Source organism: Pezoporus flaviventris, unplaced genomic scaffold, assembly GCF_033815535.1.
Source record: "Pezoporus flaviventris isolate CSIRO_AGI_PZ_B2104156 unplaced genomic scaffold, CSIRO_AGI_Pfla_v1 ptg000045l, whole genome shotgun sequence".
Lineage (NCBI taxonomy): Eukaryota > Metazoa > Chordata > Aves > Psittaciformes > Psittacidae > Pezoporus > Pezoporus flaviventris.
The window spans coordinates 2931252-2955181 of NW_026892593.1; the positions used below are offsets into that span (position 1 = coordinate 2931252).

General features: G+C 47.3%; 1 protein-coding gene across 6 annotated transcripts in view; it reads right to left on the bottom strand.

The window, feature by feature from the left end:
- FRMD4A (FERM domain containing 4A) overlaps window positions 1-23930 on the bottom strand; it is a 380055-nt gene that overhangs the window by 142428 nt on the left and 213697 nt on the right. Inside the window, exon 1 of one of the 6 annotated variants that reach the window (XM_061467213.1) lies at window positions 10313-10603. The exons of the other annotated variants lie outside the window; for them this stretch is intronic. Coding sequence (XP_061323197.1) covers window positions 10313-10405 — 93 coding nt within the window. The 5' untranslated portion in view covers window positions 10406-10603. Of the gene's footprint in view, window positions 1-10312; window positions 10604-23930 lie in introns of those variants that run through there. 6 annotated transcript variants of the gene reach the window in all.

Consider the following 23930-nt stretch of genomic DNA (forward strand, 5'->3'; position numbering starts at 1 on the left):
GGAATATCCTTTTCAGGTCCCCTTTCAAGGGAATTTGGTGGCAAGTGGAACATTGGAGCTGAAAAGATGGACCCAGGAAAGATGCTGTAGATGTGGATAATAGCAATGCAAAAAGAAGTAGCTGATGGCTGATGTATAACCGGACTTTGCCTTCTAAGGAAGTGTGTCTCCCTGTTATGGAAGTGCTCTGAGGCTCTGTGAAATACATGCACAATCCATAGGTGGATTGAATAGCCAGAAAATATAGGTCAACAATGATGCAGCATCTCCCACAGGTTTGGTAGGACTGGAGGAACGTATTATGTGCAAGGCCTTTGGCTTTCCCTGAAAGCCTCTTAATCCCACCCCTTGAAAAATCAATGTCCTCACCCATGGACTAAGGAATAGAGATGAAATAGCTGAAACCATGGTTACAGATAGAGCTCTTCACAGCCTCCCCTATCCTGCAGGAAGGGAGCACTGCCGTCCCTTGGAAGAGCTTGATATTACCCATAGCAAGGGGGATCTGCAGAGGATGTGTTTAAGAGGGGCTGCTTCAAGTGTTGCGATCAGTTCTGCAAACAGCCATTTGTCAGGAGAGGGAAGAATCAGCCTCAGCAATTAGAAAGCAAGAGCCCTCCTTGAGAAGTGGGGCTGGGACGTTGTCAGCTGTGGTGTCACACCATGAAAGGCACGACCCAGCCATTGTGTGGATGTCAATGGGGAGCGATGGGATAGAAATTAAGACAAACTAAAGGCTGAGTGACCTGGTGACTTCCCTGTTTTGTCTTGAGAGCTGATAAAAGAGTTCCTGGCCTGCCCAGGGGCTCCTTGCTTCCTCCACGCAGCTCTTTCCAGTCTTGCTCGGGCTCCAGCATCACCCGGGGACATCTGCACAGGTTATTTCTGATGCTTCCTCTAAACAGTGCTCAGCACAAGCATTCTGATCTAGCAAAGCACATAGCTGTGTCTATAAGTCCCTTTTATTTCAGTGTGACATAAGCAAGTGTTTAAGTGGCTTACTGTATCAGGGCTGAAATGAAAAACCATCTCCTACAGTCCTTAAGTCCATTTACAACATCAAGCAATAACTCTCAGGCGAACTTTAAAGCTGGGAATGTCGCGTCTTAACCTCAAAACACTTGGTGCTTGAGCCATGTATTTAGAATTAAACCTAATTCCAATGCCGGATTTTAAACCAAGCAGGGTATTACCCGGTAGACGCCTAAATCACTGCTCTGAGAGCAGCCAGCCTTGGAGGCCTGATTTCAGTTATATCCTGAGATAAGAAAGTCCTTTCCTGGAGAGGCCAGCTTCCTCACTAGGATGGAGGTTGTGCTGGTTCATGTCACGTATTGTTTTCTCTCTTACAAATAACACAGATCTCAATCTTTTCAAATACAAAGGGAAGCAGAACATCTTGCACCCTCCCTGTCGCCTTCTGATGTTGGTGCAGGAGGAGAGGGCATTCCCAGTGCATAGTTTTCTCTACATTTCAGTCTTTTGCCCTCATAACTCTTTCTTGGCTAGAAAGCAAACCAGTTACCAGCTTAAAAATATACCAGCTTCCGATCGTTATTCCCACTATTACGAGGAGTGGAGAATTTGGAACTTTGATAGGGTTGGTCAGAGCATCATTGGAGCCTGGAGCTGAGGCTGACCTCAGGAAGGTGACACATTTCCAGTATTATTTGTTATTCTCACTGGCCACAGGTGTCTTAAACTCAACAGATTTCTGCGTCAGCAAAAGTGTGTCTTGATAAACCTTGACTCAGCTGGTCAGTTGTACAGGTGGTTCAACATGGAAACCAGCTTTGGGCCAATGTTTTTAGGTCAAGAACATGCCAGAGCTCTTAAAGCCTTGCTTCAAACTGGGATCCTGTAGCTACCTCATCTACTTTTACTTGAGCATCCTACAGGAAGTGGAAGGAGAGTGGCTAAGGCAGCCTACGGCCTCATCCCACCTTATGGACCTTAGGAGGATTCACGCATATACCAAAGTAATGCCCAAAAGCTGAAAATGTGCCACTATCACTTAAAAAACATAGCAAAAAATAAGCCCCCTTCACCCCTATCACACAGTATCACAGTATGCTAGAGATTGGAAGGGACCTCGAAAGATCATCTAGTCCAATCCCCCTGCCGGAGCAGGAACACCTAGATAATGTTACACAGGAATGCGTCCAGGCGGGTTTTGAATGTCTCCAGGGAAGGAGACTCCACAACCTCCCTGGGCAGCCTGTTCCAGTGTTCCGTCACCCTCACTGAGAAGAAGTTTCTTCTCAAGTTTAAGTGGAACCTCTTGTGTTCCAGTTTGTACCCATTACCCCTTGTCCTATCATTGTTTGCCACTGAGTAGAGCCTGGCTCCATCCTCGTGACACTCCCCCTTTATATATTTATAGACACTAATAAGGTCACCCCTCAGTCTCCTCCAAACTATAGAGACCCAGCTCCCTCAGTCTTTCCTCATAAGGGAGATGTTCCACTCCCCTAATCATCTTCATTGCCCTGCGCTGGACTCTCTCCAGCAGCTCCCTGTCCTTGAACTGAGGGGCCCAGAACTGGACACAATACTCCAGATGCGGTCTCACCAGGGCAGAGTAGAGGGGAAGGAGGACCTCTCTCGACCTACTAACCACCGCCCTTCTAATACACCCCAGGATGCCATTGGCCTTCTTAGCCACAAGGGCACAGTGTTGGCTCATGGTCATCCTGTCGTCCACTAGGACCCCCAGGTCCCTCTCCCCTACACTGCTCTCTAACAGGTCGTTCCCCAGCCTATACTGGAACCTGGGGTTGGTCCTGCCCAGATGCAGGACTCTACACTTTCCCTTGTTACATGTTAATAAGACCTCAGGTAGACAATCTTCCTTGCTGTCATGTTCCCAGATAACACTGAAGATAACCTGCCCTGGATGTCAGCTGCTCCTGAGATAACTCAGCTCAGCCAAACTGTGTGAAGAACATCTTTATTTTGTGAGCTTTTCTCTTTTTTTCCTGCCATGGTGAACTTATCTTCTAGATAATAATCACCTTGAGGCAAGTTCTGTAGTTTCATCCCAGGTTTGCACATTATATACTAGGGCCATGACGCAGCTTTTGTGTTGCCCATCCCTAATGCAGCCCAAAGGAATAAATATGAAATGGGATGCTCAGAAGGAAAGAAGATACAGGATCTCTGGTATCTTAGCACAAGGAGAAGCAGCGTGGTCTGGGACAAGGTACTTCATCAACTTTTGGGCATAGATGTGCCTCAAGAAACCCACAAGAAACCCTCAAGAAACAATACAGGCAGGGTCTCACATCCCCTTGAAGAGCTATGTATTTATGCTGTGCAAATGTCCATTCACTTTGCAAAAAGGACACTGCATTTTCTAAGGGAAAAGGGTCTGGATTATCTGATAGGACAGCCCTTTATCAATGATGGGCTCCACAGCCTTTTATGTCACATCAACTTCTCTGCAGGGACTCTTGGTTACCTTCTGGTTCATTCCCTACTATGTACGGCTGTAAGCACCGTAAGTCCTCATCATGACAATGACCATGTGGCACTAAAGTACATAGCAATAAATGAGTATTATTGCTCTTCCCAAAGATGCTAGCATGTCTGTTAATCTCTCCTACATTTGACCTGTTTATTTCCTTGTAAACATACATAAAAGTGTAATTTTTTGTACAGTTTCACACTTCAAACATGGCATATTTTCAGCAAACTCTTCCAAATATCACTCATTTGTGCATTCAGACAGGGTGGTAATTACATGAGAGCATCCAAGTCTTCTGGGAAAACACTTTCAGGAGGTTTGGTTTAGTTATAGAGAAGAGGACAATTTATTTGTTACTAAAACCAGTGTGATTTGCTGGAGGTAAAAAAATCAATGTAGGTTCATAAGAAGATGACCAAAGTGACCCAAGGCAGTGGAAGCAGCAGTATGTGTGAAATATTTGTAAAGGACAAATTAAGATATATGGCTCAGTGTTCTTTAAGCACTCATTGAGTGTTTTGTATCTCCTGTATCACTAAGCATTTGGAGGTGTGAGCAGTGATTGCCCTGATCAATGGAGCCAAGGCACTGGGCAGTGCATCACTCAGCTATTCCATAACAGAGCAGGTCAATAGATAGCACTGAGCAGTGGTATATATGACACATAATAGAAAACACACTTGCAGAAGTCATTCTAGATGTGGAAAAAAACCCAAAGTAAAATATTAATGTGCACACAGAGTGTGGTTTTGTTTTGTTTTTGTTTATTTTTTTTCCTTCTTCTTTTAAATAACACTCCAAGAACTGATATGCTTGCAGTGGAAAACTATGTCACTGGGTTGTTTCCAGCCACCACTAATCAGTGGGTTTGACACACATTAGACATTGAGAGCCAGGGTTGTGGCTGGTGCCTGTGCTGGGCAGCGACTAGTGGCTCTGCCTGGTGACAGTGCTGGTGCTGGGTGGACATTGTCCCCAACAGGGTTTTGCAGGGAGGACAGGGTGAGATGCAGAGCACACTCAAATGACAAGCAGCTGCCTAATCCCCAGAGATGCAGGTGTTGTCAGAAATGAGCCCTCCCTGCAGAAGTCTGGTTTGGCCATTTCTGCTCCTGCTTCATCCTCATAGAATCACAAAATTGTTTGAGTAGGAAAGGACCTTAGGATCATTCAGTTCCAACCCCCTGCCATGGGCAGAGACACCTCACACTAGACCAGGTTGCTCCAAGCCCTGTAAAACCTGGCCCTGAACACTGCCACAGATGGAGTGTTTACCACTTCTCTGGGCAACCCATTGCAGTGCCTCAGCACCCTTACAGTAAAGAACTTCTTCCTTTTATCCAATCTAAACTTCCCCTGTTTCAGTTTTAATCCATTACCCCTTGTCCTATCACTACAGTCCCTGATGAAAAGTCGCTCCCCAGCAACCTTTTAGGCCCCCTTCAGATACTGGAAGGCTGCTCTGAGGTCTCCACGCAGCTTTCTCTTCTCCAGGCTGAAGAGCCTCAGTTTTCTCAGCCCATCTTCATATCTGTGCTGAGCAGGGCAGAGCTGGGGCTGGAGGACAGGGACATGCTCTACCTGCACACCTAGACAGCTGAGAAGCACGAAGGGGTCCCACCCGCCTGCTCTTGTTCTGATAGCTCCTGATGCAGAGCACTTGTGCATCTGGTGAGATCTAGAGCTAAAAGTAGCTGCACTCTAGGCTGAAGGAGGGAAAACTGCTTCCAAGACACATAGCCTGTGTTTTTATACTCACATTCATCTTCTGAGTAATGCCAGGATGTTGCATCACTTGTACTGAAGATGCTTTAGCTATTGGTGCAAAACTGGGTCCTGCCTGCATCAGGGCACCTCAGAACATAATAAATATGGGCATCCTGTAACCTCTGCACAGGAGGAACCTGGAATAAATGCCTTGACTTAAGCCTGTCTGTACCAGATGACTCTGCCTTTTAAAAGCCAGGGAAGGATGTCCCTTTCTGGAAGAAAGCACACCAGCTCTTTAGTACTGTGCAGAATCGATGCAGAAGAGTTGAGGATGGGAAGTGAAGAGGGATCAGCTTGATGCAAAGTCTGCAAACTCAGCAGCTGGATCCAATACCCCTGAGTCCTAAGCTCCCAGGATTCAATACCCATTCTGAAGCAGCCTTCAAGTACACAGTTGGCTGTGCCTGTGAGAGAGGACTAAGAAAGTGAAGACACTTCCCAGTACCTTTAGATTTGCAGATTCCCCCCAGAATTGCCACTGGCTTCCCCAGAGCACTTCAGAAGTTCCGAGATGCAGAACACAGTGCAAGTTACCTTCCAAATTGATTTTCCAGCATGCTTGCACGCTGGGGTATGTGTATGTGTGCACAAAGAAAGCACTGTATCTGACTATATTTCCCCTAAATCATCCGTGTCCCCTTGAGTGCCTCATTTCACTGGGAAATGAGTGTGTCTGCTGGTACACAAGCACACACATGGCAGTCACGTGTTGAGATGATGGGCATCTTCACAATACCCTAGCTGGGGATAGCCAGGAAATGCTGAGCAAGGACAAAACTGGTTTTAAAGGTGGAAAGAGCTCCATCCTTGTTCCCCTCTCCAGGACAGGTACCACATGTCAGCTCCAGTATTGTGCTGCCTTTCCAAGCTGTTCCCTTGATGTGGCAGCTCTCCACCCATGTCTCGTCCTGCATAAACCCTGTGTGAAGGAAGCAGAGTCAGCCTGTGGCTGCTCCTCTGTCTACGCAAAGCACTTCCTGGTGTGAAATAGCTCAGCTCGGATGGATGGGATGCCAGCAGCGCCTGCAGCCTGTGTGGTACAGCTGCAGCCACGCTCAGTCCCATGTGGGCAGGAAACCCAAACAAGGGTGGGTTTATTTTGGTTGGAAGATGTTGGAACTTCTAAGAAGAGAATGAAATACATAATCTAAACACAGAGTGGGTTGGCAAGCCCCAGAGCCATTGTCAGCATGTTACATGTGGACGTGTACACAGAGGATTTCTATAGCCGAAATGGGAATATCGACCTCTTTTTGGTTTGCAGCTGTCTAGATTTGCAGTGAGCCCTTTTACAGTGAGTTTGAGTTAAAAAAGAGTCACTTGTATCCTTTTTAATGTCCTCCAGGGCTTTTCCCAAAGATTACTACACTAGTAATCATGTGCATCCCACCAGATCCCACCAGTGCAAATACAGGTTGAAAAGAGCACTTTGCTACCCACTAGTGATCTTTTCTTGAGGGTAGGACACAGCAACTGTTTAACACCACATGAAAATGTCCCACAGAAGCTCAGGAGAAGAGCAGAAGGATGGTGGATGTGTTAAGAAAGGAACAAGAGGGGGTTCTAAGCAAGAACATTGTGCATTGGAAGTCAGATGGTCCCTGTCCCAGCTTTGCACTTTAAAGCCGAGCACAGGCTGAAGTCCTACCCCATCCCATGGAGATGCACCAGGGTTATGTGGCACCACACATGGGGCCACAGAGAAGTGTAACACAGCTATGAAGCAGGGATGTATTGGGAAGGGGAGGTACATCAGGCTCTTCTACTTATTCTGGCAGGCAGCCTACTACAGCCCAACACAGGCAAGGAATAAACCTTCAAGCTCCATGGACCTGCAAGTAAGATGGAGCACAAAGGTGACTTGGAGCAGAGGGAGGCAGAATCAAACCTTACATGTCTGCCATTCATCAACATGAAAGTGCTCCCAGAAGCTTGCAGCTGATCAAATACCTGCCTGGGGTCTCATCTTGGTGTCAGATCAGAGGGAAAACCAAGTCATTTTTGATCCTGATGGGATTCATCTCCAGGGCAGAAGGCAGGGCTCCAACTCATTGTGCAGCCTTAGAACACTGCTTCCTGGCTTTTTAGGAAATGGCACATATTGAGATTCACAGGAGGGATTGGGATTAATTTGTTAAAATTATGGAAGAAGAAATATTGGAAGCCATGTTGGGCAATCTGCTGCTGGCTTAGGGGACTGATACGCCTGGGAAAGGCTGAGACAAATTGGGATTTGGAGCTGAAGGAGGCTTGCAAGCAATTCAGCAACAGCTTAACCTTTTCAGACCTTGCTGCCTGCTGGGCTGCTGTGCTCTGCTTGTACCTCCAGCCACTGGAAAGGAGCAAGCCAGTAAGGATGACTGGAGGTTAGCATTGCTGGGTGACCTTGGGATCCCGCTGTGCACCCAAGCACAGCGCATCCTGCAGTGAAGCATGGGGACCCTGGGGTACCGCTGTCACCTACTTGTACAGCTCACACCACAGCATTGCCTCCCCCCAGGTCCCCAAGAGATGGGGCGTTTGTGGGGTGGCTCCAAGCTAGATGGAGATGTTGGGTGCAGCCTAAAACCTACAGTGCTTGAGTGAAATGGCGATCCCAGCATCCAGGCTGCTCCTGTTTAGTTCACAAGAAGTGGGTCACACAGTGCCTTACTGCATATTCAGGGGACACCACTGAGCCTGACCCAAAATTTGCTTGGTGTTGCACCAACACACTCCTTTTATACCTTCTCTATGTCTCTTACCCCTCTTGTAATGCATGACCCTTCCTTCTCCCTTGCAGTCCTAGCAGAATGGGGCTTGAGGATCCAGTCCCTCCCCAGCGTCTTTCAAATTCTCTTTAACACAGCTTTTTCTCCCTCACCTATACCATGCAATTTTACTTTGCTCTCTGCTAAGCTGCATTCAAACCTGTTGTTATTCACACAGCAAGCAATAGTAGCAACAAAGGGGATATGTATGACTGTGATTACCTGTAATACTTGGGAGTAGACTCCATGACTTGGGAAGTTTTTCCTAGTCTTACATCCCTACTAACAACACCCAACGGACTAACCAATGCTCCTGACTTGGCTAAACAGTCTGACATGATCTCTATGGAAGATGTCCTCTGCACCAAGTGATGCTGCATTGCCATATGGTCCCAAGTGAACCAATGCTCTGAACACAGGTATCACCAAATACTGGAATCATTAATGCAATAACCAGTTCGGACACATGGCAATGGGACAATCATAAATCACCTACCAGGAGAAATGGGTAGCTTGCCCCAAAGGGTTGTGAATGACTCACTGCTGTACCTATGCCCAAATAATGGCAGAGAACCCCTATTTCTAGCCTGGGTTAGAAACAAAATTCATATAAGAATGAAATACTTTACACGTGCATAAATTCACATGCTATGCAACACTGCAAACTTATCCCTACTGTGGGAACGGACTTTGATGGGGCCACTTGCAATGCAAAGGTTGACCAATGCCAACTCCTTCAGCCTGTTAGGTCCTCCCAGCACCTTCAAAATAGCCACTCTCATGATAAGAAGCAATACATCCTTAGCTCCCCATGGCTTCTATCACAGCCCCTCTTGCTCAGCAGCACAGCTGGGTGCAGGAACTGCCCCATGAGCAGCTCTCCCTCCTGCAGCACAAGGTATGTCCCTGGATGACGTTGATACTTAAACCCACACTAAAAATACTAAGATCTGGAAGAGGACAAGAAACCAGTGACTACTGTGCCGGGAAGGTCAAGGCAAGCAGCTCTGAGCCACCACACCAAGCTGGTGCCCCATCGCCTGGCCAGCGTTAGCATCGTGGGTTCAAGTCACTGCGCAGGCAGCGCTGCAGGCAGCAACCCTTCTGCGGGGCCCTCTGCCACAGCCGCAAGGAGAAAGGGGATCAATCGGACAGTTTCAGCTCCATCGAGATCTCTCTCTGGTGCCTGGCAGGCGATTCCAGGCAGGGAAAAAGGCACAGACACCCATGCCGTTAACAGCCACCTCCGTGCATGGACAGGGGATGCTCATCAGACCTCGGGGGCCAATCTAGAGAGACCTGGGTCCGAGACACCCCAATATGCATCAGAGCCATGATTCAGCCGCTCTCGATACCCAAGGCACCGGGAAAGCCCAGCTCAGCCGTGCCCATGAAGTGCGGCGCGCAGGCACAGCACCACACCCCCTTCCCGGAGCAAAGAGCGAGAGGTGCCGGGGTTTTTGTTCAGGACAACGTCCTAAAATCCCCCGAAAAGCCAAAGAACCTGGAGTTCGGCTTTTCCCTGTGACCTGGCTTGCCTGGGAGAGGAGATTTGCGAGCGAGCTCCCGCATCTATGTGTGTTGCATTGCTAAACCGCTGTCAGGGCTATTATTAGAATCAATTGTCTCTCCTGGAAATTGTATATAGAAGCTGGAAGCAACTTTTCTCATGCCCTCCCCAGCAGCTAGCGGGCTAACAATGCGGCCAGAAACCCTCCTTACGGGAGCGTGTCTACAAGGCTTGCAGAGATACACCCATACAGGCACAGTTTGCAGACAGATTTATTTGTCCTTCCTAGCCCTGAATCTGTAGCAACTTTTCTACCCCTGATTCAGGAAAAGGTGCATAGGGAAAAGGAAAGGCGAGGCAGGGGCTTTACCCTTTGCGAAGCCCCCCAGTTCTGCATTAAACTTGCTGCAGCCATTTGGAAAGGGAAGGAGCAGTCCATCTTAGCAGTCACTGGGGACAGGCATCCAGATTGCTGGGAGGGAGGTGGTGGTGGTGGTGGTTGGGGGGGGGGGTTGGAGAAGAAATCACAGCACCAGCTTCTTTCCCCCACACCCTCTCCTTCCCTCTAGTGCAATAAACCTCAGCCGCCTAGCTCGTCCCTATTCTTCGCCCATCAAATTCGGGATCCTGGGGTTGGGTTTTCCTTTTAGGAAAGGACAAGGGAAGCAGATGCTGCCCACATTTCTGCTGGAGATCAATGGAGGGAGGGGGGCGTGGAGCCTCCCGCACACTGCGGCTGGGCTTCCCCCGCGGGGCCGGCTGGAAGGGGAGCCCGGCCCGCCTCGCCTCCCCTCCGCAGACAAAGACCCCCGTTACCTTCTCCCGCTCCTTCGGCGGCTCCTCAGCTCCGAGCCCGGGACGAGCGCATCCCGCTGGATCGCCGGCAGGCCGCGGCTCAGCGCACCGCATCCATCGCCCGCCTCTCCGCGGCCCTTCCCTCCGCCCCGCTGCCGGCACGCTCCCCGGGCGGTCCTAGGGCGGGCCCATGCTCCGTGCCGGGATGCCCTCACCCCCCTTTCTTTCCCCTTCTCCCTCCCTTTCCACGCCTGCCGGCCCCCGGAGCCCGGCTCCGCGGAGCTCCGCGAAGCTGCGAGGCTGGAGCCGGGAAGGGAGGAGGAGAAGGAGGAGGGAGGGAGAAGGAGGAGGAAGGCGGGAGGAGGGCAGCGAGTAGCAGTTGGCGCTGGGTCATGTGAAACAGATGAACCCTGCTCAGGCCTGCCAACATCTGGGCTCCCCTTTGCCGCTGAGAGGAGGATGAAAGGTTGAAAGGATGGAAGGAGGATTCATTGCCCCTTCGAACCACACCTTGCGGTGATAAGGGAGAGCAGGCGGGATGCTCCGAGTGCTCACACAGCCCTGGCAGGGAGGAAGAAGAGGGCAGCAAGGGCCCGGGCACCCTTGGAGCTGAGCAGACAGAGCAGCTCCTGCCAGGCTGTGCCCTGGGAATGGGGACACTTTCCCTTTTCCTGGTGATTCACCCTTGCTCCCGGCTGGTAGAACGGTGCCTGGCCATAAAGCGTCTTTACGTACTGCACTAACAGTAGCCCTTGTGCAAGGGTAGTACTATTAAATGAGTCAAGAAGAACAATATATGCGGGCCTCCATAAAGTGCTGAGATTTTGGTTTAAACAAGCACAGCACAAAGCATCCACACCACAACACCTGCACTCAGAGCTCTGACTTGCTGCTGCTTTGCCTCCACACCAGCATTTTCTTTCTGGAATTGGGGTTATTCCCACCAGGTAATGTCATGAGGTGTCCCTGTGCCATGCTCTGGCCCACGCTGGCCAGGAAGAGGTCTGCTCTGGGAGGGGAGGTGAGCCGGCGAGCCCTTCCTTCATCTGTTTTCAGTTGGCATTCATGCCACTGTGAGAACGTTCATGGTGAGGATGGAGCTAGGGCTTACATGGGATATACAAAACATCTTCTTTGCCCTGTAGGAAGATAGCAGTCACTCGACCAACAGGATGGTAGTGAATGAGCTGGATGTCTGACTTTACGTGGGGGTCTTTCTGAGTTTGATCTGCTATCAGAGTGAAAGCCAAGACCATGCCAGTATTGAAATGCCACAAGACTTGATGTCCTCTCTTCTGCAGCCGAGAAGCCAATGGACTGCAAAGTGCTTTTGGGTATAATGGCCAAATACTAGAGCACAGTTCCGTATCCTCTGTTTAAGGATGCAGCCACAGGCAAGCTCACCCATTGAGCTTGATCCACCCAAGGGGCTGGCTTTCAGTAAGAGGATAAATATAGAGGCAGTTCTGAGCTCTGGCTACTCAGGGTTAAGAAGCAATAGCTGAGGTGGCCCAGCTCTGCTCTGGAGATGGTCCAGAGGCACTGGCAAGAGGCAGCAATGTACCCATCTCTGCTCCAGGAAAAGCAGTGGGACCACAGCTACATTGCTAGGGTAAAGACTGGGGTTTTGTGGGTGTGTCAAATGCATGTCTAGATCCAGCCATTGAAGTACCCCTGAGGGGCAAACCACCAACACACAAACCTCAGAACCTCCTGGAAGTGTAAATCCATCATTTCAGAGAGGGGTAAAACTTCAAATTGCCTCCTAAATTCTGGTTTGCACTTTTCCCTCAGCAGATACCACAACACATCTAAAGCAGGTTCTACCATCTTCAGTGGAGCTGGCAAAGAGGAATGTGTATGCCTGAAGACCAGCAGAAACCCTGCTGAGAGCTAGCAATGAAACATCACCTTCCCAGGCTGATGTTCACCAAAACAGGAGATGAAGCTGCTTCAAAGGTGCACTCACCATGCAGGTGTCTGCTTGTTCTTGCTGCTCTGTAACAATATGCCAAGGTAATGGACTTTGGCCTTGAGGTAGGATGATCCTTCAACTAGCAGAGCCTCAAGGCTATTTCCCACTCATGGCTGTGTGGCATGTGTTGCCCATCCTCTCCTGGCAGGATCTGCCTCCAAATCCAGGGCAGAACCAGGGTGTGGTGTGGCACTATTCAATGGGTGATAAAAGAGCTCACCTGGTGGGTTTAATAAGAAGCAGCAGAGATTGGAAGCCTCTAATTGCAAAGTAATTTGTTTCATGCATAGGAGCAAAAACTGGAAAGCAAAGCTCTCTCTGTTGAGAATTGCGCTTTTCAGTTTTCAGTGCAGGTGTGTGGGGTTTCAATAGATACAGCTTGAAATTATGGGCTTTCTGCAACAGTCCAATCTACTGCTTTGGCACAAAGCAGTCATGGGTTTGGACTGGTCTGGAGACAGCAGGAAAGCACTCTTTATCATACTGCATGTTATGGTGGAATTGTTTACCAGAGGTGCCCAAAGAGCATCCCATCACTGTGTGATCCTAATGGCGTCCTTTGGGGTATCAGTTGGTTTATGCCACAGGGAAAAGCTGGAGTCACAGATCAATTGGCTGACATGTCATGTCATGGAGGCTCTCTGGGGTAGAAATGGAAGGGGAAATCCTTGATTTCTCATGTGAAATGGTTCAGCACCTCTGCAGCCTTTAAGACCCATCATGCAGAAGAACAGCTGGATCATGATACCTGGGAAACTACAAGGTGCATCCTCCTCAGGTCCCTTGTAAGGACATACATTTCCTACCCATCCAGGACTACATGCACAATGCCCGTCCAAAAGGAAGTTCAGTAGGATTTGGTACAAAGGCTGAACATTTCCTGCAGTGGTGGGAGATGTTCCTGCTACATTTCCTTAACCCTCCAATTCATGATACAACATTTGTGATAAAAATAAATTACTGGCCTGAGTAATTTATTACTAGATCCTGATGGAGCTAACACAGAACTCAGAAATGAGGACTGTTTCTTGTAACATGGAAAGTGGAACTTTGTCCCTGTCACGAGGGGATTATGAAAGCTCAACTAGAAAGAGCTCCTTTCCTGGACAAGGAATTTGCTCCAGATCTTCTGTTCATCACACACTTCCTTCTTATCAAACCCCTGGCCACATGTGGGCTGGTTCCCTGGTAGCAGCATGGTGCCCTTGAGCTACAGGCACAGAGGGGTAAAAGAGATGGTCTGTGAAGGGTTCAGACCGACATTTGCAGACAATTTGGGGTCTGTCAGGAGAGAGGAACAGAAACTCCCAAAATGTCTGCAGACCTCAACAAAAAGAAAACCTATCCAGGGTGGAAGAGTGGAAAAAGACTCCAAGAGGAAGACTATGCTTTTGGGATCCTTCCTTCCTTCCAGCCTTGCCTATTTCAGGTAAATCAGTGAGCTGGGGCAGCAGAGGTTGTTAGGGGGCCTCCTGGATGAAGAGCAACTGCTGTCTGCAGTAACACGGCATCACTTGCAAAGCTCTGCAGCCATGGTTAACTGAGCCCTGCAGCACTCCCATGATGCTGGGGAGAGCTGCCAGCCTCATTTCATGGGGAGGCAGAGACATGAGCGCACGATGGCATTAAAGGTACTTCAGTGCATGGGAAATCCAGCTAATAAACTGAGCACACCAGCCCGGGAGGCAGGTGCACCCTCCTGGGTGTACAACGTGGTGTGTCCATAGCTGGGACAGCTTCAGATAGATGCTGGTAGCCAAGAGACCACCAAGACTGGGACCATTAGCCCAAGGAGGACACCAAAGCTTGATAAAGCATTGCAATGCACACAGGGTTCATTACTGGCTCAGCAAAACATCTGCTGAAGCCCCCTACCAGCAACATTAAAGCCTGCAGAGTGGTAGCTGCATCACAGTGCAACTGTCAGGAGTTTGCCTCCAGGAGTCTGCTCTCCCCTTCTTTCTCTCCCAGACATACATGCTGTAAGTCAGGTTTCCTCAACAACATCCTTTCAGGAAACAAAAAGCCATTCACCACATGGATATTCCTCTCTAAATTTCCTAGTTATAATTCAACAGCAGCATCCTTCGAGGAGCTTCAGTAATTCCACAAGGTCTCTGGAGTTGTCAATACCTGAACAATACATCCTGGTAACAAACATTTAGTCTGGAGGCAGCAAAGCTGCTGTCATTGCAGTGATTAGAAGCAGGCGATAGCTGCATTTCTTCCAAGCTGGTTCCTATCATGGCAAGTCCCCAAAAGAGAACAGTAGCCCAAATATTTAACTTTGACATACATAGAGGGAAGCCTTCAGCAACCAGATGCCCCCGCATCAAAATAACACCACCTCTGATTCCTTTATACTGGTTACCTATAACAAAGCAGGGAAGAAACACCATGGCCTTGTGCTGAAGAGCTGCTGTTGACAATTCATTTCCACTCTCGTTAGCAGAGATTAAGGTATTAGAATCCTTTACAGGGAACGTGGTGATAGGACCGTGGGTGCCATCAGAATGTGTGAGCTGTTCCATGAACATTTGTAGTGTCTTCAGAAAAGCTTAATGAATATTGTCTACCCCAGAACTGCATTAATTAGCACTAACAGTTGGAGGAGATGTCATGTCATGAAGCAGTATTCACACTTACACAATGATTTGCATCCATAAGTGGTGCAGTGCTTTACAGGAGTCAATGTCATTTCCCCACGTATGGTACCTCTGAAACCCATGGAAAGTGAGGAAAATGCTTTCAAAGAATATTTAGGATTTGCTGGAGGTACCTAACTGCCTACCTCCCTGTGGGAGGTGTTCAAGGGCCTCACTCCCATGGACTGCACAACTCTTAGCTCGTAATATTTAAGCGGCAATAAGATTAAAAAGCCCCCAAACTTTTAAAGTAGCATGGACCTAAGCAACTTGGGAACTGAAATCCATTTTCAGAGATTATATAAGCTGCCAGGCACATGAATCCCACTGTAAATCAGTGCAGCTGGCTTATTCTAACCATGACAAGGATCAGCCAGCCCTAGAGAACGAAGCATAAGGTTACCCTATGGGTTAATCCATGCAGTATATAATTCATGGTATAGCACGGTCATGTCTGCTCTGATGTAAATTGGCTGGAGAAGAAGCAATGGCCTCACCTCTTTTCATCTGGCACAATGTGTATCCTCCATGCACCGATGCTCAATGCTGGGAAACAGAAAAAAGACTAACGTGACCCAGCTGGTCACCTAATCCACCAGGCTGCCCTCACCCACTTCCATGGACCAAGGCCAGCAAGAGAGAGATGGAAGGTTATGTGGACCATTACCAAATGTGTCCTCCACACCTCATTTCCCCCCTGTAACAGGTTGGAATGAATTGTGACCTTGCGAAAATTCATGCTGAGAACTTTGGAAACCAGGTGGAAATCACAGGCATCTCATTCAGAGAAGTAAAATGCAATTACTCAAGAGCAGGACCTGACTCATATACCTGAATCTGGATCTGCAAACAATTTAGGAGATAAGACATACAATACTCAAGGCACTTCAAACTGGGAAGATCTCCAAGTGTGCTGATTGAACCACGGGATATTTCTAGTTAAGCCTTCCACAGAAACATTTCACTTCTGAGATGAACCATGGGTGTTATTTCCCATGCCATGCTTTCATTAATTTCCAGGACAATCCCTTAAGTAATTGGGGCACAAAAGGAGGGGGGAACATCGAGAAGCAAGACTTTAGCTTGGGACAAAATAAGCCTCCAGGGCGTCTGATTAATTTTCACACAGACTCTGCTTAAAGGATCTCAGAGAGCTGAAGAGGGAAGTAAGAAGACCTCGACGTTCCCAAAGAGCCGGTGCAATAAATCCTCCTTTCATTAGGCAAAGAAAGTGCAGGCTAGCAGGATTATTCTGCAGGCAAACAAAGCTTGGTCTTTGCGAGGCAGCTGGAATGGACGGTGGGGACAAACCAACTCCATCTGGTTGGTGCTATGGCCTGTGGACTGGCAAGTCCTGCCTGCTGCCTCCAGCTCCAGCCTGGAGCTCATGTGGAAAGGGACAGGAGGCATGTGTAAGTCGCTCGTGTCCCAGTTAGCTCTGGATAATCCCAGCATCCAAGAGGCCAAAGCAAACAGTGTACATAAGGGACTGAAGATGAGCTGGGTTTGCCACTAGCCCTCCCTGGGTGACCCATGGTTCTATGGAGTGATGCTGGAGAAAGGGGAGGTTCTTGCAGCCGTTTCACCTTTCACTCACCTGGGATTGGGAATGAGGGGAAGAGAGAAGGAAATCTTCCTGATGGAAGGTTCTGGGAGTCATCCTTATCCTTACAGGAGGAATAAGAGGGATGGGGGAGGTTCTCTATCTGCTGGAGGTCAGGTCCTCACCAATCACTTCTACACTCGCATGAGGCAGAAGGGATACATGGGACCCCATTGCCCTTCAAAGCTGAGCAAAGCTCTACCTCAGGAACTTCTTCCTATTCACACAATATTGCCATTTTCACCTGAAAAGGCCTGAAAGCAGAACAATTGTGGAAGGAGCAGATGTGGCAGAAGCCCCTTCCATCCATAAAGAGGGCTGGGAGGTGGTGGCAGATGGGGAGGTTTTTCACTGAAGGATAGGAGGAGAGAGAGCTGGTGGAAGAGTGGAGGTAGATAGGAAAGCAGAAAACACTCCTGCTGCTGGCAAAGAGCACTGTTTGGCTGGATGGGACCTGGGTTGATGCTTGCAGACCACTGACATGACCACAGTGCAGACAGAAACAAAATGCAGCTAATAAGAGAAAATCTCATTCCTCCCAAGCGAAATGAACCAACCTCATCCGCGCAAGGGAGCTGCTGTGTAAATGGCAAATGACTAAATGGCAAGAACCTGAGAACAACGCTAGAGAGAGGCAAGATAATTCTCCCCACACTATCCTCAGATGCTGCAGTTGACTGGGGCACTCAAAAGCTTTCTTGGATGACAAAAGACAGCACAAGTAATTGTGAAGGACATCAAATGAGTCACCTGAGTGATCCAAGCCCAGAAATGTGCCTCCTAAGTAAGATCTTGCGTGGAGCTACATAATGAAATAATTTCTCTTGCACAGAAGAATAAAACAAAGTGATTGCTGTTTGTTTGGCTTTTTGTACTGAAGTAGCCTTTGCATTTTGCGTGATGTCAGATTTGAAGGTTATTCCTGTAGTTTTACACTGCCTTCTACTGAGGACTCCAAAACTTACACCGGTTGGAAAGCTTTCTATTCCAAAGGGTGCCACGTTCTGCAGAAAATCCTGAGAACATTCCAAGATGCCACTGAAATCATTATTAGCAGCTTTTGCCAAATAAATCTAACAAAAATCCAAAGCTGGTTACACAATGTTTCAATCACTGCAATATTAAAAAAAGGATTTATGAATATAAAAGTAACAGAGAAAAGACAATTTCAGCATTTAAAAACAAAACAACAAAAGAGAGGTTGGTGTAAGCTTGATTTCCATTTTATGTCACTTTTTGGCCATAGTTCTGTATTTCTTTAAATGATTTTCTCTACTCTGTTGCTTGCCCATAAAGCCACATTAGGGAAAGCTCCTGGCTGTAGTAGGAAATAGCTGTTCTAGCCAAAGCTCTTGTAGGTGGGAGTAGGGGGTAACCTAATTTCAGATGCAGGTGTGTTTTTTCAGGTAACCTTTTCTTATTGAAAGTTTTCACTATCTCTGTGAGGCAAGATCATTACCCAAGTTGAACAGATGGGAAAAGAGAGTCATGGAGAGATCAATTTACCTGGGAATGATCCCGTATCAAATTGGAGAGAGACACCTGGGAATAAACCGCAAGCCTTGTGACACCAAAGCCTTTGTGCTAACTTGAGACCCCTCTTTTTCCCCCAGCTGATGAATCAGTGATTAACAAAGGCTGCTCCATTTCTGACAGTTTAATCAGTGATTTCTATTTTACACTTTGTTTCACTTGGGCTTTTTTCATCTTTATGAGGCAACCCGTGCAAAGAGAGGAAGCAAACACAAAATAAATCTCAGAGCAGGTTAAACCCCCATGCCATAAAAGTGCAAAGAACAGATCTTATTTGCCACAAAATATTTATCTGACAAATAATGTTTCCATTTAGGCCCAGTCAGCTGCTTTAACAGCAAATACCTAAATTACATTTAATGTGAAAACATTCAGAGTAGGCTCAGTGTCTTCTAAATAAACATAGCACTGATCATAATGGTGTTCTGCTAGAGCTAAAGGCTCAATGTTACTTGATTTATTGTTTAACTCGGGTCTAATTGCTGCATATCAGACATCTCTGGGCTTCTATTGCTCGTCTGAACACAGTTTCCTTTTCATTGCTGAAGTACATCAAGAATAAACCCCAGCTCTTCTGATACCCTGCCCAGGGCAGTCATCACAAGACTGTTAACCCTTGGCTAAGGAGATTGAAATGCTTGATTAATTTGCTCTATAAAAGTTGCTAATTTCTCCTCTACACGTAGTGCTGGCCTGGTTTCTGAGCACCCCTTGCTCTGCACGGTGTATTCCAAGCAATGGCTCTGTGAAGTCCAACTGTGCTTGCATGGGGCCATGCAGACCCAGAGCTGCTAGAGATCAGTCCTCAGGAGGGGAGGAGGGACTGGAAGTGGCCCATTGATAGGACTTAGCAGTCCTTGGTTGCTGCTGTTTGGGATGGGAGAGTCTTGGGTATCGACGCCTGCTTCAAGGAGTCATCGTGTCTTTCACCTAATGGCTCTAATGGGCCTTGCAGGCACATGCGAGGCTATAGGATAAGCGGTGTTGATACTTCCACCACAAGAAAGAGGCGAGAAGCTCAAATTCATACATTCTGAGGGAGGTCTCAAACCACAGAGCCCCTGCATGAAAAGGGTGAAGCTTTCACCTGTTAGCTGTGCCTTCAGAAATACTCTCCTTGCTCAAGTTTTGCAGGGAAGGATGGAGGTGCCTGCCTCCAAGCAGTGGGCTGATTCATAAAAAGTCAACATTAAACATCCAATCCCCACTTTGAGAGTAGCTCTAATCTGTCTGACACTATCTCAGAGCTGGGATTTGTAGACAAGGTATGGGACTTACACCATAGCACCTTTTCTTATGACTCTTGGAAGTGGGAAGCAGGAGACGTTTTGTCTCTGAAGACTGATCAAACCCATCAACTGTTCAGCTGCCAGCAAACCCAGTATGTTTTGGCTATTATCATGCCAGTTTCTGCAGCTCTATAGAGTTGTTGAAGTCTTTGGGCTATGGAAAACTAGGTGCCCACTTTTAGGACAGGGAAGGATGTGTTTATGGTTAAGTTTGTTCTCTCCCATCTGTTTCCCAATGACATTTTGCTTCACACTATCTCTCTATCCTCACCTATAACCTGAGTTTGATCATAACACACTTTCCTCTCTCTCAGGAGTACTGTGAAATGTAACTCATTAAGGTGAATATAGAGTTCAGACATAACACAAAGTCAGCTCTTGCTAATGTAATACTTTCTACAATGACTCCTTGGGCTTGTTTCATTTAAAAAAGGGAGACAAATGATAGATTAGCTGTAATAGCATATGCCACTGGTCAGATAGGATCATGGCTGTTGAGTTATACAGTAAACTAACAAATGATTGTGGTTTGGCTTTGCAGGAGCACTGTGATGGTGACTGCAAACTTTGTTTATAAGATTTTCAGTACATTGAAAATATTTTCAGATTAAGTGTATTGGAAGGCTGGTTATTAAAGCAATTGAAGAGGATTAAATGCAATCATGCTCGGTCAAATACATGTTTTCAGGCAAACCAAGAATTTCCACAGCAGTTTTCATGGGATGTTGCATGGCAGAAGGAGGGGAAATAAATCCCAAATGCCCCACGGTCCCTAATGTTTGCAATATCACTGCTTAGCTGCAGGATGCAACTAAACTGCACCTCCAAAACAGGGACAATCCCCTGTGAGGAGTCAACTGCATCCGTACTTTATCCTTTGGACATTCAAGCTGTAACAAGGGAAACTAATGATAAAAAGCTCCCTGCGCCTTGTCTGCAAGTTGCTTGGGAGCCTCCACCATGAATAGTGCCAGGGCTGTGCTGCCTCTGCGGACCGTGGCTGGGATGTTCTATCTGATGGGCACATGAGTGGAGCAGGGTAGCATGTCCCCAGTGGGTCTGGACCATCTCGGAAGGGCAGGGATGCTATTTCCCCACTGCAGCTCAGGCTCCTTGCTTAAAGCAGTGCTAATTTTCCTGTCCCCTGCCTCAGGGGCAGACATTTCTTCCCCTCCTCCTCATTCCAGAGACAGCTGCCTTCCTGCAGTGACAGTGACCTTACGATGTGAGAGCACAGGGATGACAAATCTCATGATAGATGACGTTTGTCTGAAACCCTGCTCCTCTGGGTTGATTCCAGAAGATGAAGGAGAAGAGAGCCCAACTCTATGAATTTTGTTAATTCAAATATTTTAAGGCAGCGTTAATATCTTTGAGCCTTAGAAATTTTAAAAACAGAACATGCTTTAGAATCATAGAATCATAGAACAGTTAGGGTTGGAAAGGACCTTAAGACCATCAAGTTCCAACCCCCGGCCATGGGCAGGGACACCTCACACTAAACCATCTCACCCAAGGCTCTGTCCAACCTGGCCTTAAACACTGCCAGGGATGGAGCATTCACAGCTTCCCTGGACAACCCATTCCAGTGCCTCACCACCCTTACAGTAAAGAACTTCTTCCTTATATCCAATCTAAACTTCCCCTGTTTAAGTTCGAACCCATTACCCCTTGTCCTATCACTACAGTCCCTAATGAAGAGTCCCTCCCCAGCATCCTTATAGGCCCCCTTCAGATACTGGAAGGCTGCTATGAGGTCTCCACGCAGCCTTCTCTTCTCCAGGCTGAACAGCCCCAACTTTCTCAGCCTATCTTCATATGGGAGGTGCTCCAGTACTCTGATCATCCTTGTAGCCCTTCTCTGGACTTGTTCCAACAGTTCCATGTCCTTTTTATGTTGAGGACACCAACATAAACTTCTGGTTACAGTCAAGGAGGTATAAGGATTCTGTAAGGAAGAAGTTCTTTACTGTGAGGGTGGTGAGGCACTGGAAGAATCTTCCCAAAGAAGTGGCAAGCGCTCCATCCCTGTCAGTGTTCAGAGCCAGGTTGGACAGGTCCACAGGTCTAGTGTGAGGTGTCCCTGCCCATGACAGGGGGTTGGAATCAGGTGGTCTTAAGGTCCTTTCCAACCCAAACCATTCTATGATTCTGTGATTCTATAAGGTAGCCTGATACATTAGTATAAACTTTTTACTGTCTGGTGATGTACACTTGCATATGGCAGACCCTTTTCTAGTCCATTTTATAATGACAACACCCAGTTTTCACATCGTTTCGCTCATCATTGTTTTATGAGGGGCCACAGTGCTTGGAAGGTTCAAAAATCTCAGCTGCCACCTTTAAATAAAGACTAAAATAAATGGGAACTAAATGAGAGGAAAATAGACAAAGCCTATTAGTTAAAGGGTCACAGTGGCAACTCCTTTGAAGGAGGAAAAACATTTAATTAATGTTCTTTCTTTATAATTTGCTTGGAAACACAGACTGCAAAGCTGACCTGGGTGGTCTTATTTCAAAGGAGTGAAAGGAAAGATATTTTCTTTGTGCAGCGGAGCCTGGAGAAATAGGCACAAGGTTTTCCTGTCCCAAATCAGAGAAAGGAGTCAAGTGTGGGAACAAGTGCTGGGAGGCAGAGATGGGCAGAAACTAGGAAACTGCTGCCTGTAAAACTGATCCCTGGAATCAGCAGTGATCAACCAGGAGGGCAAGTGATTAACGGGGGCCAGGAGCAGGTTTTGTGTTGCTTATGACATGATACTGGTTGTGCGTCTGAAGGACTGGGCTGAGACAACCTTTCTGCTGGAGTAGAGCCATGCAGCCTCACTTGCTGACCCAAGAAAGCTGGTAAAACACATTCATTAACAAAATGCCACTGCTATTATCATCCTGGAAAATAATTGAGAATGGCGAAGCTCCCAGTGCCCTCCAGTGCTCTATTTGTACACAGGTCTTCCCCTATTTTGTAATCACTGTTTTCATCTTTTCCCCTTTTTATGGTTATTACTATTATTACCGGAATTATTGCTGTGCAGAGTGTCTTTCTATGTGAAAAGTTGAAGTTACAGCTTCACTCCTAGATGGCAGTATAAATTATTACATGGGCTACCCTATAATCTTTGGTCATGTTGTACAGCAAGGTAATTGATTCCCAAGTCACTAAAGCTAACTAACACGACTGTAAATCTAATGCTTGAGCACTGTTTGCTATTAAAAAGTCAACATCTACAATAGTTACTACACTGCAATTACTGGGAAAATGCTGATTTGCTCTAGACTTGGAGCAGGGAATAATTGCAGCCTCTCTTGAGATCTTGAGTGTGATAATTGGTGGTGAATGGTGGGTTTTTACGCTGGTGATCATGTAGGTTGTCTCCCTGCATGCTTATTCCCAGAGCACTTATAGCATCACCATTCTTGCAGCCGCCAGTACTGGGCTTGATGCTTCTGCCTGCATGTGGCCAAAATAAGTGAACCCTCTAGGAAGAGCACTCAGGTTTTGAGCTGGTGCAGACCTTCCATAGAGTCTGAGCATTGTGCCAATATACCCCACAGAAACCTGCACCCGTCCACTTCCCCAGTCAAGTAAGAAATCTCATGACCTCTACATTCAGGCCTCTTGGCTTGAGACCAGCTAAAAATATGTCATGCCACTAGATTTTTATCTTTCAAAGGTGGTACGTTGGATATGTGTAAAGTGTGCTCCAGCTTTTGATTCTTCAGAGCAACTGGGGCATGTGCAGAAGCCATCACTTTCCTCTTCAACCCCACGGGAGAAGCTCTGGGAATCAGGATGTACCTGGTCTCTAGCCTGCTGGCTTTCCTTGGTAGCATATCCATGGGAATGAGGAGAAGGCTACAAAGCTCCCTTGGAGAAGATGGATGGCATATCTCAAGATTTCAGACAGTTATTTCAGCTATAATTCAGACAGCACCCAGAACTGGAGAGTGGAGACCTCACAACAGGCCATTCTGCTCCAGTCAGGGAAGGAAAGCACCAACCCTTGAGAGGAGCTGATTTCAATAGCAGTTTTCCAAACAGTTTACGTAGAGTTGTGTGAAATATCTGGAGGGAAATCTGGAAGTCATCCCCTTTCACTAGGAAATCTTTTTCCTGCAGCCTTCCCCCTGCACAGAAACAAGCAAGCCCAAGCAAATAAACAAGGCACCCCATAGGAAATATTCCTTTGAATCAAAATCCTTAAACTGGCTGAAGATGCCTTGCTGCTTGTAACAGACAGAATTGAGAAGCTGCCACCACCTGCTTTGGTGCAAAATCATCTTTCTTTTTCATTTCCCAAACTAGTGAAGACAAGTGATTTCTGCGATACCAAGTGACCAGGGACATTACCACATAAATGATGGTGCAGCATTGTAAATGTCATTTTTATACACTCCCTGGCAGAAACAGTGAATAATAATAATAGTAGTAGTAGTAGTAACAGTTATAGTAATGGCTTAGAAAAAATGATTCAATTGACCCTAGAGTTAATAAGTGCACCAGTCAAACACCAGCATCCTCCTTGCTGTTAGCTCAGCGTGGACAGAGCCCATTGTGCATCCTGCTTTGGCTGTGGATGGTCACCAACATGGC